Genomic DNA, 13,937 nt, shown 5'->3' on the forward strand with positions numbered 1-13,937 from the left:
AAAAAAAAGACAACTTCTAAAAAAATGTTCACATGTTAATGAATATGTTTATTCTATAATAAACTAATTTACTAAATCATGCAACAACAATATTCTAAAAATTCTATTAAATATAGCAATAATTTACTAAAAATATCAGAAACTAACTACATCAAAGATAAACACCACTTAAGTAAAATTGTCCATGATCTCATTTATAGTCAGAATTTTAAAAAATATCTTTAAACTTTTGCTTAAATGTCATTTTCTAATCCCAACAACTATAAGATAAAGATTAAATCAATTTCTTTCAATCTTTGCTAATTTTAATCAATCAAATGCCAAAACATCATCATTTTTTTATCTTCTCTTTTCACTTTTCCTAAAATTTGAAAACTTTCCAACAACTGACATTGAACTAAGAAAGCAAAGGCTGAGACGTAGTGTGCAGTGATGCGTAGCCACGTATACTCACACAGTGTAGGTTTGTGGGAGACGGTGCTACATGTGTAGGTGTTTGCGATGTCTTCGATGAAGACGTATTTACCCCAGCTACAACAGGTGCTCCCTTCTTGTCTCCCTTGCCACTGGGAGCAACAGATGGTGTGACATTCTGAAAATTAAGCCGATTATGATAACAACAAGCACATTGATTGGTTTGGAAGCTTTGTGATTGGTAAATATATACTGTTCGTTTCCATGGAAACATGCTCACACATGCTATAAAGGCTAACCAAGACAAGTCTGTTGATTATTTTCACAAGAAATGAACACATATGATTAATATATTTAACTTTGTTTAAGCAAGAACCAAATCCAAGCAAAAAAGTAGTACAGCTCACAAATTTAAAACAAAAATTATAAATGTAAAATCATTGTTTTTGTAGTCAAATTAGGTTAACTTTAGCTAACACATTTTTATTTAAATAAGTCAATTAAACTAACAGTCCTATCCTACTCTACTGTCATCTCACTCTCGTGTGTCAAAACATAGAACCAAACCAGAGTGTGTAAAAACATAAAAAAAATGAAAAAAAATATACTGTAGTGCACCAATCAGAATATACAGTTCACAACATAAATTGTAACCAGTGTTCCCACATGCAGGAATTACTACCTATCCAAATGAACTGGCATAAATACTAAATTTATTGTGGTGCAGAGTTTTATATTGTTTGCAAATGAAAACCCAGTATCCAATTGATTTGATAATTGACAACACATATTTATACCTGTTTAGGCTAAATAATAATAAAAGGAAAATTTTATTCATCCATTGATTTCTTTTTAAAATGTAAATTAAAGACCATTGAAGTTTACTTGAGACATGATCGGTTTAACTTTCACGACCTACATCACTTTATTTCAATGTTTAGTATGTACTCAGAGTAGAAATCTACAGAGGTTGGAACACTGTCATAAAAAATAAAATAAAAACAACTAAAACAAACCTGAAAGTTAAAACATTTTTCTAACTTCTGGATGACAGAAAGAAATAAGTAACACAAAAAATAAAACAAAGTTTCTACCATTGATACCTTCCTGCTTTCTAGAGGGAGACCAGGGGTAGAAATTAACCCTCCAGGTACAAACTGGGACATATGATCACTAAACTAAAGTCAAGAAATTACATACTTAATATTCAAGCATACATATTAATGTTCTAAGGGTTTCTGGCTGGTAAAAACAAATTTTGGTCCTTAATCAATAATTCTATGCTTGAAAACAAAGCACACAAACAAATAAAATACATTCTAAATGAAGCTTTAACTCGGCATCTACTAAAACACCATAGTAAATAAAGTAAACAACCTAAAACAATTATTCAATTTAAAAGAATATTAACTTAAATAAATTATTTTCCTTTTGAATGAGACTTTAAATGCCTAAAATGACTACACTACAGTGTAACCTACAACTTCTATAAATTTGACTGATTATCTTTGTCAGTATTATGTTAATTTTTACACTAATCACAACAACTTACAAACAAGGCATAACCAAACATGAAAAGCATTTTTATCCACCACAAAATGTATAATACAGTAATATAAGACTTACCTTTAAGTCTCCGTGTTTGTGATTGTGTCTGTATGTGTTTGGTTTGTGGTAGATATACAGTGTCCTACAAGAATAAATCACAACATTAAAGAGATTTTCTCAACCCTTTAAACCTTTACTAACCACAGATGAGTTTCCATTAGGAAATTTAAATGCTTATTTCAAATAATATACAGCCATTTAGGCAGACAAATATTTCATTTTGACATTTTTTTGCAATCTTTTCTTTGAATTTTTTTAACCTATCAGAAAAGTTTATGGAAACACTACGTATTCTGATAAAACACATTAAAAAGTTCCATTCAACTACACTATTTCAAAGATTAAAAAAACTACAGTTTTTAACTAATGCCCCCTTTTAAGCCGTAAGTTATGATAAAAAAAGAAATTGAATAGAGAAGTTCAAATAATCTGTGACTGCACACTTAAACAGAATCAAATATTCATTTCATTTTTAAACTGCCTAACACTATATACCTAATGACAAATTCTGCCTCAGTCAGACATTTATAATTTAAAATATTACAGTTACACATCTACAATACCATTTAAACTCTTGTACTGATACTGGAATTCCCTATATAACCATACCAGACTTACTTGAAACATTTACAGAATTGTTCAAAGTCCATCCAGACTTTCTTTGGTTTCATGCTATCATCCTCAGGTGTTTGTTCCTCCTCTCCCTTCTCCTCTAGAGCCTCCTCACCATTGGGGTCAGGGGTTGGAGCATTAGAGTCATCAGGGGGTGGTGGGGGAGCTAGTCCTCCACTGTCTGATGGTGGTGCTAGAGATAGAAAATTTGCAAATTCTCAGAATACTGTCATTCCAATACAATTTCAACAACTGGTTTCATAACACTGCTGTTACTGATATCTCATAGAATTTACACAAGTCTTCAATATCAAAAGATATGATTGGTTAAACTCTAAGCTGATAAAGGTTTGAAGAAAAAACTCTGTACAACAGAATTAAAAACTTAAGAAAACACTCCTATTGTTCTTTTGTGTATCTTTTTTCTTGACTTGAGTAATTGTTACAACTTATAGGAATAGTTATTTTCTCAATTTAGGATGCAGATATTTAATTATGCATCTAACAGAATCTGAAACATGTATTATGACTTAAGTGAATATTTTATAGCATCAATTAATTATCATGTTTTTTCATGAAATAAGCTCAAATAAACTGCTCACAAAAATAAATTGGTTTACAGTTGGAAGATGAATATTTTTTCTCCTAACACTATCTTTACCTTTAGGTTTCTCTTTCTCCTCACCCTTAGATCCTCGAGACTCTGATCTATTACCACTCTTTGGCTTCTCTGGTTTCCCTGTAGCTGATCCTTTCTTGGAACCTTTGGGAGAGGCCTGTAAAGGTAAAGTGTAAATGTATTTACCAGATAATGACATACCTTGTGTTATTTAAATTCATAAAAATCTTTAAAGGAATTTTTTTTATAAAAAGTTAAGTTTTTAATAAGAAAAAGAACTTCAAATATTTATATTTCAACCTCAATTTTCTCACTGTCAAGTTCAATGATCCCTCAAAAATGAATTAAAAATCACCTTCCCTCTTAAAAATTTTACCTCTCTGCTTCCATCTCTAACTTTGCCTGAAGATTTACGTTTTTCTTTACCAGGGGTGGATGGTTTTTCTGGCACTTCAACAACTGGTTCCTTTATTAAATAATGTTTAGAATAAGCAACTTCAATAACACAGGTTAGTATTACCCATTACCAATAAATAAAACACAGTCAGTATCGTATTAATTAAATTAATCAGAGATAAGGTTATCGAAGTTCAATATAACATAGGCAGGGTATACACTTTATATCTTTTGGTGAGTTATTAGTCATAAATTTAAGTTTTTATAACATCAAAATTGTTCAAGCAACAAAGCATAAGTTTTAGTTTTTATTATGCAATTTTCTCTAATCACATCACCAAACACTGATAAGTAAGATTAAAATAAAATTACTGAAAATACATAGTTCATATAAAGCAGATAGACAAACAAACAAAGAACAGACACACACCTCTACTGGAGCAGGTTCCTCTGGAGGTTTGACCTCCTCAACCTTGGGAGGTTCTTGTTCTGGTGCATTTTCATCAGTTTCCTCAATAGGGTTAGCTGTGGCTGGTCTAGATCTTGTTCCTCCTCTCTCTAGTGAGGACTTTGGTCTGTGTCTATAAGAAGGCAGGGATAGTTTTCATCACACTATTGCGGTATTTTTTTAGACTGATTCAGAAAAATTACATTTTGATGAACAATACATTATCTTAATTTTAACTATATTCCATCTTATAAATTTAAAACTTCTTTAAAAGAATTTTCAACACTTTGAAATTTGTTCAATTACTATTTTAATGTCATTCCTCAATCCCTAATTCCACTACATTTAAGATTATTTTATAATAAGTTTACTTTCTCCTTTCAGTGGTCAAGTTTTTTTTTTTTTTGGTTAAAGAGAAACAGACTATAACATAACACTTACGTTTCTGTAGGAATGGGGACTGGACTAACTTTATAGTTGACAAAAGGTGATGTGATCTCTAAACACTGGATTGGTTTTGGTGGTTCAGGAGAAGCTAAAACAATTCAAATACAAAACATATCACAAAACTTGGTGTAATGTAACATTTTGTGAATAAGATAAGAAAATATTGATGTTAGAACAATTCTTAAAAATGAAGTTTTTCTGCTTGCATTGATTAACATAAACCAGTGTCTTTCTTAAATCATATAGTAACAATCAGTGTTCCAAGCCTAGGCCAAATAAACAATATGTGTGGTTCCAGTCACCTACCTGACCCTAGCTTTAACTGCTGACCCTTGACTTTTTTTACAAAATGTTTCATACCTGTATATAATGATTGTCCAGTGATCAGTTGTTGTAACTAATATTTTCATGGAACACTAAGGCATTTTTCTTGCAAGATCTTGCAACATTTCAAGCAGACCTTGTGAGTTAAAAAATAAAAACATAAAAAAAATAATTTTCCGACCTATTACCCTATTTTATTCAAAGAGATGACTGGAACTATATGTATTATTTTTTGTTTGGCCTTATAGTGAGTAAAACAGTTCAATAACCTGTATCTGGTAAAATGCCTTCAAGTAGTTAACTCGGCCACTGAGAAAGAGACTTAAGGAGGTAAACCTAGGGTAAGGGACATAACTCTTGAAATCAGTGATGTGTTTGTATCATATTCAATTTCTCCAAAGCCTTTCAAGCTTTCATTTGAAACAGAATGAAATCAATCCAAGTTAATTTGATGCTTACATGAGATTGATGTAAAATGCTAAATACAAACGTTTCAATGATTTGTAAGAGTTGTGTCCCTTATCCCAGGTCTACCTCCTTAACTAGACATAGATTCAAATACCTATAAAAGAAATTTTGAATTTTCTAGTCCAGTTAAGTATCTAAGGTTGTTTAATTCAAAGAAAACCAACTCTATCCCCTGAAACGAGTTATCTTACTCACTGTAAAATAATCAGCATGCATGTGTATGAAGTATTTACTCACCAACAGGTTCATCTGAAGGTGTAACTTTCTTCTTTCTTGGTCTAATCAGTTTCCAGGCTGGAATCTTCTCTGGTGGAGGAGGAGGTTCCATGGGACAGGAACGAGTCTGAGTGATGCAGACTGGGTGTGGATATAAATGTGATAATCCATTCTGCCTCAATTTTTCACTAGCATTAGCCTGAATTTGTATGAACAGAAACGTTTTATGAATAATGAGTGATTTGATAAGAGTTCAAAAGTCAAAAACACAAATCACACTTTAATATTACATACACAACTAAATGCTGTAATGTTAATGTATGCAACAGTTACTTCTTCAATATTCTAACTTTTCAATAAAGGAACTCACCATTTATGTTTCATTATTTTACCCACAGCGACAGAAAAAAACAGCTAAATAAAACTGAACATATCCTTAAAAAATACTGTAAATGTAAATAAATTTTCACTACTTTTGTGGTGGATAGAAAACCTTGAAAAATTGTACCAGCAGAAAGGATTTTTTAACAATATATAACGCTCATTATTTCTTGAAACTGTGAAAATTGATACCAACGAATATATTTATTTGATAGAAAATTGATATGTTTACAGTACTCATTTTGACAATGTTTGTAGATTTCATACCATTTCTCCCATGACAGAGACTTTAACTGGATATTTTGATGGACTCCAGTATGTGGCAAATACAACAACTTCTGGTTTCTCTGGAAACTGGTTGTCTTCAAGGGATGTTTTCTCTTCTGTAAAATTCAAGAACTCATTTAAATATGATACAATTTGACAGATCATAAAAGTAACCATGACCTTTTTTAATTTGCCCTTATGACAGATTGGACTTCAGAAGAATTGATTAAAAATGCATCTTATCATAATTACTTAACCTACAACAAGAAGATGTTGCATGCTATATCCTACTTAGAATACCCCAAATCAACCATTTCAGTCAAATCTGGGAAAGATAGACACAGTGCAAGCCATCATGCAGAAGCAATATACCAAATGTTTAAGCATTCCCACCAGTAGAAGCTGAGAAATCTGTTACAAAAATTTCCATTATGCAGCATCTAAAAAACTACAAAGTTGATCGATAAACAGGAAGTAGATGTGAAACGATTCGAAATGGGGAGACAACATACAAATCATCATGAGAAAGCAATATAACAAATATCTAAGCATTCCCTCCATTAGAAGCTGAGAATCTGTGACAAAAAAATGTGTAATGGACAGATGAACAATACATTAGAGTGGGGTCCCATGCAGGTCCAGGTGTCAAAAGAATAGGCCTGCAGCAGTGCTAAGCTTGTCGTAAAAGGTGACTAAATAGTGCTCAGAACCCTAGTTGGGGATTGGGCGCTCTGCCCACAGAGTAACTGGGTTGTGTGCCCCAGGTGGTGGAATGGGGTACCCCTGGCGTGTTACATGCGGGGTTTGTCAGACTAAAATACGAAAAACCTGACTGCAAACCATAGTGGTGCACCGTGTTGGGAAAGATGCAATGTTCTTTGAACGTTAAAGAACCCTGCAGTGGAATTCAATAGGAGTAGGAACCTTTGCACTCCATCACAGGAGGCTGAACTGCCCAACCCGACCCATCCCTCCCTTTTTCTAGTGGCAATCAAAATTTGTCAACCCTATTACCTTGTTTCCCACTCCTTTTCCATTTCATCATCATCATTTAATCATCCATTTTATGTTCATCCCCTGAATATAGCTGAAATATTGCTGCTCGGGCGTTAAACCCCAATAATCAATCATTAGAGTGGGGATATGATATGGTCAAGATTTAAGTTTATACGCAAAAGAAAATACTTTGTCTATCACTACCACAAGTGTTTGTTGTTAACTTACTATCTCCTTTTTTGTCTATCACTACCACAAGTGTGTGCCGTTAACTTACTATCTCCTTTTTTGTCTATCACTACCACCAGTGTTTGTTGTTAACTTACTATCTCCTTTTTTGTCTATCACTACCACAAGTGTTTGTTGTTGACTTACTATCTCCTTTTTTGTCTATCACTACCACAAGTGTGTGCCCTTAACTTACTGTCTCCTTTTTTGTCCTTATCTTTGTCTTTATCCTTCTTGTCTTTGTCTTTTCCTTTTTCTGAATAAACACAATCAACAATCTTATTAACATGTAAACAAATCTGAAACTACAGCACAACATTTCCTAAAAATCTAATCCAACTATGTTAACCAGAAAAAACATATAAAATTTTTATTAATTCTGGGTTTGCCAAAAACATCTTTTCAATTTCTTCCTGTAAAATAACAGTTTTTTTTTTTCATGAAGTTTTTTTTTAACGTTTTCATGGTGATATCAAACCACAAATTCAAACTTCAAACAAATTATCTAACTACAATTAAAAACTTACAAGGTCAAATGCAATCAATGAACTAAGAACTTCAAACTTTGCCAACCACAAGCACTGTCCTTATGCACAGTTCTGTAATATATGACTAACCTTTTCCTTTTTCGTCCTTGCCTTTTTCTTTACCATCTTTGGCTTTTGGATCTTTATCAGTTTTACTGGCAGCATCTTTTTCTGATTTGTCTTCTTTTACCAATTCCTACAATTACAGTATTGACCAATATTATACATGTATGTCCATAATTATGTAAACATGAAAAAAAAAGATGTACTTTTTACTCCACTGATTTAAACAGCACATTAAGTTTTGAAAACCGCCACATGGCTCCAGGCTCTAGAACTCCCTAATCTTCAGCAAGTGAATTTAGTCCAAGGACAGTTACATTTGTTCAATTTGTTAACTTTGAAGGTTGATTTTCTATTTCTAATTTTCCAAACACCTGTGAAAGGCAATAAATTTAAATTTGTCAAATAATTCCTAATCCTCATTTCAAGTTTCATCTTTAATACACCTACTCTTGTTAAGTGGGGAGGTATTAGAATTATTTAACCTTTTTTGCATTTTGGTTTGTTTGTAAATACTGGATGTGGCTTATTTTTTCTTCAACACATCAAATAGTTTAAAAATTTATACTAACACAAGGAGTTGTTTCCTCTCCTTTCTTCTCAAGTTCTTGCTGTTCTAGCAGTTGCTTCTCCCATTCCTGTAATGGCAGTTTCCACTCAGGTAAAGATACCTTCAATAAGTCCCAAACTTCTTTTATATGGCCATACCTAAAACACATGAAAGCAGGTGAATGTTAATTAATGCCAAGTGGCAAATATTAACTGATCATATCAAATTTGTTCTTCCATTTCTATAACGTGTAAAAAGTTTAAACTAAAAACTGATTAATAGATTATAAAATAAAAAGGTTTGTAAATAGATGTTAATTTCTATCAATAAGTAATACATAAGACTGTGGAAGTATCAGAAACTTTTACTACTTTGCTTTATTTAAACCTGAAGAAGAAAATCTATGTCCAAGTATCTTTAAAATATGAAGGATATAAAGACCTACATTGTACGACTTGCCCTGTACATTTGTAAAATAGCTAAAACCATTATAACATGGAAGTTACAAGTCAGATCATAAAACCCTCTCCAACATTACAGAACTAACACCATCACGCCTACACTAACTTTCAGAAGGTCTAAGGTGGTCTCAAAATACAGGTAGTTTAGAACAATTGAGTTACTGCTTTTGATTAAGAGCAGATATTTAACATCACATTACTGCTACTGTATGCAGTTTGAAACTTAGAGCTTGAATAAGAAACCAAAGTATTATCTCTTCTAAAATGATTTTAAAAATAACTACTGATAAAAAATTTTCTGTTGAAAATTTCAACTACAAACTGAGCTTTAGTATCCATTATTGCTGTCAATGCCATGATACATGCAATGAAGATTTTTAGTAATTAAGTAGCTGTCTTTGTAAAAATCATGCAAAATCTGAAAAATGTGATACAACCAAAAAAAGGCTACTTATTTTTTATTTTTGTAATTAAGTCGTTTTATGGGTCTATACTATGAAATGTGTAATTATTCATTCAAATCTGTCTGCTGTTAGGAGAAAATCAACATTGAAAATCCAGTAGATTCTGTTGGTCTCACTAACCACTTCTAACTTTTCCATTACTTTACATGTTAAAAAAGTAATTTTCAAAGTCTCACTGTGAATTCCCAGGACAAATAACATCTTAAAGTTGCAAACCGTTGCGAAGCTTGGAAAATAAGGCTTCCAAAATCATTATGCTAATGGTACGATGATAGTAGAAATTCTTCACAAAATTTACTTGAATAAATAATACTGAAAATCCACATTTTTACCTGTTCTGCTAACTGACAGCATGGAGGCAAATTACTCACACATGTAAACAATATTCATACACTTTTGTAGTTAATTACATATATGATATTGAAGTACACATTCTCAGCTTCATTTTGACTACTTTTAATCATAATACACACAAATAATGCACTTACAATGCATATGTCTAGGTTCAGTGTGTTTTTGGTACTACATAGGGGGGTGGCCATTTGACCCGGAAGTGGTAAGTGAGACCTCTATTGTATTTCAGCGTCATTTACAGAGTTATCTCCCTTAATTATGAAATCTACAGTGCATTCTATACAATTTTTATCTCCTAAGAGCACTGGTTATATGAAAAACTACATGTTAATTTCTGTTTACTATGACATTGCAAACAAAATATCAAAAATAGGCTTTTTACATATGAATCACATTTTGCATGATCCTTAGCTGGAGTGCTACTTAATACTACAAATGAGAAAACATAATCATTCTCATGATAGGGGATGTTAAATGGTTTATACCACATAATTCAAACATCCATGTCAGCAAATGGAATAATCCATCATGCAATAATTTCTAGTCACTACTTCAAGTTAACACAACTGCAAGGCATAACGTTCTATAAACTAACCAAGGCAAAATCAACACGGAGAACTAATTTAGCCAGTGATATTTCATATAAGGTAGTCACATTTAAAGATAGAACTCAATGAAAGTAGGATTTTATTAAATACAAAAGGCATATATACATCTACCGGTAAGCATATCAGTTATTAGGAAGTGTAAGAAGCAGATACAAAGGTGTAAGCATTAAGATAAATGCCTAGACTTTGTAAGGTCAATGGCATTTCTAAGGAGTTCTAGGCACTCATTCTCAGCCAAAAGGGCCTAATTACAAACTAATAACCCTACAAACAAAAAACACAGACAACTTGAAATTATCACATGCTTATTAATGTCAACCTAAAATTATTTTTATTGTGCCTATGGTTTCATGCCTTCTACAAACACTGTGACGACCCTACATTCTAAAATCACTTTTTTTCTCAAATCTGCATGCTAAAAATGCTTATACATGTACCTCTTTTGTGACATTAAAAACCTAGTGTAAAAACAAAACAAATACTTAAACAAGTAAAAAATAAAATTGACAGTGCAAAATTGATGTCATATTTTTTTTCAAAGAAAATTAGTTTTGAAATCTTTACACATTAATGTCATAGTAGCTGAAAACTGCTTTATTTTTCTCTTTTATACATCTGTGCATAAATTGAACTAAATAAAACTTTTCTACATACACAAACTCAAAATTTCTACAGACAGAAAATCATTGGGGAAAACCAATTACCAAAAACAAACATTTAAAACACACAATCACACAACTGTTACACAAAAAAAACTAGAATCCTTGCCTGACAACCTGTGAAGCATCAGTAGCGCTCTTTACCCTACGAGGAGTTTCCCCATCCTTAGACTGTGAACTTAGCTGGAAATATTTGTCCAGCACCTGGCTAGCGGGCACTAGCGAACCAGTGTCAGAGGAAGACCACACGAAACTCCTGCGTGATACATGCAACATGTGCAGAGTGAAATGTGAGGCAGCAAGATTATGATAGATATGTATTAAGTGTGAAATAACTGACAGTCGTTCAACCTTTTACTGTATAGATAAATATTGAAATTCAGGTCCACTCTTTGTGAAACTCTTATGACAATGTCATACATAACCGAGAAACAAAAAGGCCAATAATATTAATTTTTGTTCTCAGATAATTTAGCATAAGAACCTGTTCAAAAACATTTTGCTCCTTCAAATATTGTTGAGGATGATGTCTTTACTTTTTTGTAGCTTAAAAGAAAACATGAGAAAAGTGTTTATAGGTTTAATGAAGCACCCTATTAAGAGATGTAAAAGAGCCAGTGAATTCTTTATAGTTAATTTACGATTGCAGGTTACTTTCTGTGACAATGTTATATTTAGCAGTCTCTGTATAGTGTATGACAAGACCATAACAGTACATGTACTACATGAGTTCTATACTTCAGGTCAAAGTTAAGTACTTGGTTCACATATGATTATTAAAAAAAAACATGAAGAGAGAGAGGCATTTCTTTTTACAAATTTGATTATTTCATTAAACTTAAAATTTGCATTAATGTTATAAAATGCTCAAAACGTTAGATTAACAAAGTTGAACAACCAAGTGAAGTGAATATGCAGTGAAAAAATATCTTATACATTTGTATTACATAAATAAATACATTTCCAAAAAAAAAATTACATGTATATAGCAATTGTATTATAAAATAGAAACTCAGTGAAAGAAATTAGCAGTAGACCTACAGACCAAGTCTATGTAAAACCAAGCAGGTCTAAGATGAAATTGGCTCAAGTTGCTTTAAAATGTACAGTGCTGTCTATGTAAAATTATGATGGGTCTGTGTTGACAGAAAATTCAGTTTCTAACAATGGAAACTAAATATACAGTACATGTAAATTTGGGCTGTCATTGAATCTTTCAATCAACATATATTATTGTGATTTAAAAATTTGTTAATTTCTACGAAGTGCAGGGTTATATGTGGTGAAAATAGTGAAAAACTGAAAAAGTCTTAACATTCAAATGATAACCTCACCATATATATACTATTTATTATGAAACAAATTAGAACCATCTATACTTTACTAGTGCAAAATTCCCATTATCATTGAAATAAAAACCTTCAGCACATATGGCTAAAGTTAACCTAAAAGGTTTGTATATTTTTCATTCATACCTACAACTTAAAGCCTTGACCATCATTTAATAGTGAAACAGATTGAAATCAACATTTTAAAGAGTGAATGAAAGTTATATTGTACATGAACAAAATAAGGCTGAAATAAATCACAAATATAACTGCCCATCACCAACAATGATATATTGAAGGGGAGATAACTTACTGCAAAGGGATAGATTCTGGTATCCAGCCTGTCAGGCACTGTACAACACTGGTATCACCAAACTCACTGCTACTACTACCACCAGCATAACTGAAAAAAAATCAGATAATATAACCAAATATCTATAAGAATGACCATTGTCTCACATTCAAACATTATCAATCATTAGCAAATTCCATGTGTTATTAAATTATTGTCTAACAAAACGTCATTGAATGAAAGAACATATTCTAATTCACTAATTTTCTAAGAAAAGTTATAAAAGCATTTTAACAACAAAAAATACATAATTATTATTATTTCTTCAATTTATGGTTCCATTAGTCAGTTACATACTCCAGAGAGGCAACTTTAATTAGAGCTTTAGTAAGAAGCATTGGCCACAGCTCATGACTCATTGTTGTGGCTGGCAGGAGGAGGCGATCATTCTCATCCAATGGAAGGGAATCATCAACAGTAAGCTTTCTCCAGCAACCCTGTAAACAGACATACAGACATTAAAAAGAGCATCACAAATGATGTACTATTAATTCAAATAGAGATAAACAAGTACATGTACAAGGTCTGATGTTTAAGGACTTAAAATAAGCCCTAATAAAAGATAGTTACTAAACCAACATTGTATTATGTTAGAATAACTAAATAAATGTAAATTAAATGCAGCTTAAATGTATAAATTTGTTTACAGTTTAACTAAATTAAACTCCTCTGGAAAATCAAAATTTACCATCCAGTACAGCTTGACAACATATTTGCCATATGCACTGTATTGTGGTACATGTGGTCCCTTCTGTGGTTTACTTGTGAAGATATGTTCCCATGGTCTCCAGGAGTGGGCAAGGGCCTCAATAGGTATGGCTGGATCAACTGATTCTGTTGGTGGATTCTGTTGTAAACTCATCTCCCATAAAGCAGAAATCTGGCTGATAATGTATCTCATCAACTGAAAGGGATTTCAACTATCAGCAATTTCTAAGTTGACTAAATTAACATTGTTTCTCAATAATGAAACCTTAATTTCCAAAACAAACCCTAACAGACAGTTTCCGCACAGAACACAATGGTCCTCATGTACATGTAGAATATACCGGTAATAAGAGAAACAAGCTACCTTAAATGCTAGCACATTTTTTTTTCAGTCCTAAAATGAATTTAAATCATAGACAGTGTCTGCACAGTAATGAGA

At 32.1% G+C, this 13,937-nt stretch overlaps 1 protein-coding gene across 26 annotated transcripts in view; it reads right to left on the reverse strand.

Annotated features, from left to right (window-relative positions):
• LOC148614861 (androglobin-like) overlaps positions 1 to 13,937 on the reverse strand; it is a 62,462-nt gene that overhangs the window by 23,006 nt on the left and 25,519 nt on the right. For 18 of the 26 annotated variants that reach the window (XM_088589313.1, XM_088589317.1, XM_088589309.1 and 15 more), the window contains 18 exons: positions 13,479 to 13,694; positions 13,088 to 13,227; positions 12,752 to 12,841; positions 11,220 to 11,366; positions 10,889 to 10,909; positions 8,587 to 8,722; positions 8,042 to 8,147; positions 7,621 to 7,680; positions 6,201 to 6,316; positions 5,574 to 5,751; positions 4,539 to 4,632; positions 4,080 to 4,230; positions 3,630 to 3,719; positions 3,296 to 3,410; positions 2,641 to 2,827; positions 2,041 to 2,104; positions 1,518 to 1,592; positions 455 to 592 (listed from right to left, as the gene is read on the reverse strand). In XM_088589313.1, the coding sequence (XP_088445439.1) occupies positions 455 to 592; positions 1,518 to 1,592; positions 2,041 to 2,104; positions 2,641 to 2,827; positions 3,296 to 3,410; positions 3,630 to 3,719; positions 4,080 to 4,230; positions 4,539 to 4,632; positions 5,574 to 5,751; positions 6,201 to 6,316; positions 7,621 to 7,680; positions 8,042 to 8,147; positions 8,587 to 8,722; positions 10,889 to 10,909; positions 11,220 to 11,366; positions 12,752 to 12,841; positions 13,088 to 13,227; positions 13,479 to 13,694 (2,124 nt within the window). The remainder of the gene's footprint in view (positions 1 to 454; positions 593 to 1,517; positions 1,593 to 2,040; positions 2,105 to 2,640; positions 2,828 to 3,295; positions 3,411 to 3,629; positions 3,720 to 4,079; positions 4,231 to 4,538; positions 4,633 to 5,573; positions 5,752 to 6,200; positions 6,317 to 7,620; positions 7,681 to 8,041; positions 8,148 to 8,586; positions 8,723 to 10,888; positions 10,910 to 11,219; positions 11,367 to 12,751; positions 12,842 to 13,087; positions 13,228 to 13,478; positions 13,695 to 13,937) is intronic. The other 8 variants (XM_088589298.1, XM_088589300.1, XM_088589294.1 and 5 more) reach the window with 8 other exon arrangements.

Source organism: Perna viridis, chromosome 6, assembly GCF_037379345.1.
Source record: "Perna viridis isolate PV_CMFRI_1.1 ecotype Kerala chromosome 6, ASM3737934v1, whole genome shotgun sequence".
NCBI lineage: Eukaryota > Metazoa > Mollusca > Bivalvia > Mytilida > Mytilidae > Perna > Perna viridis.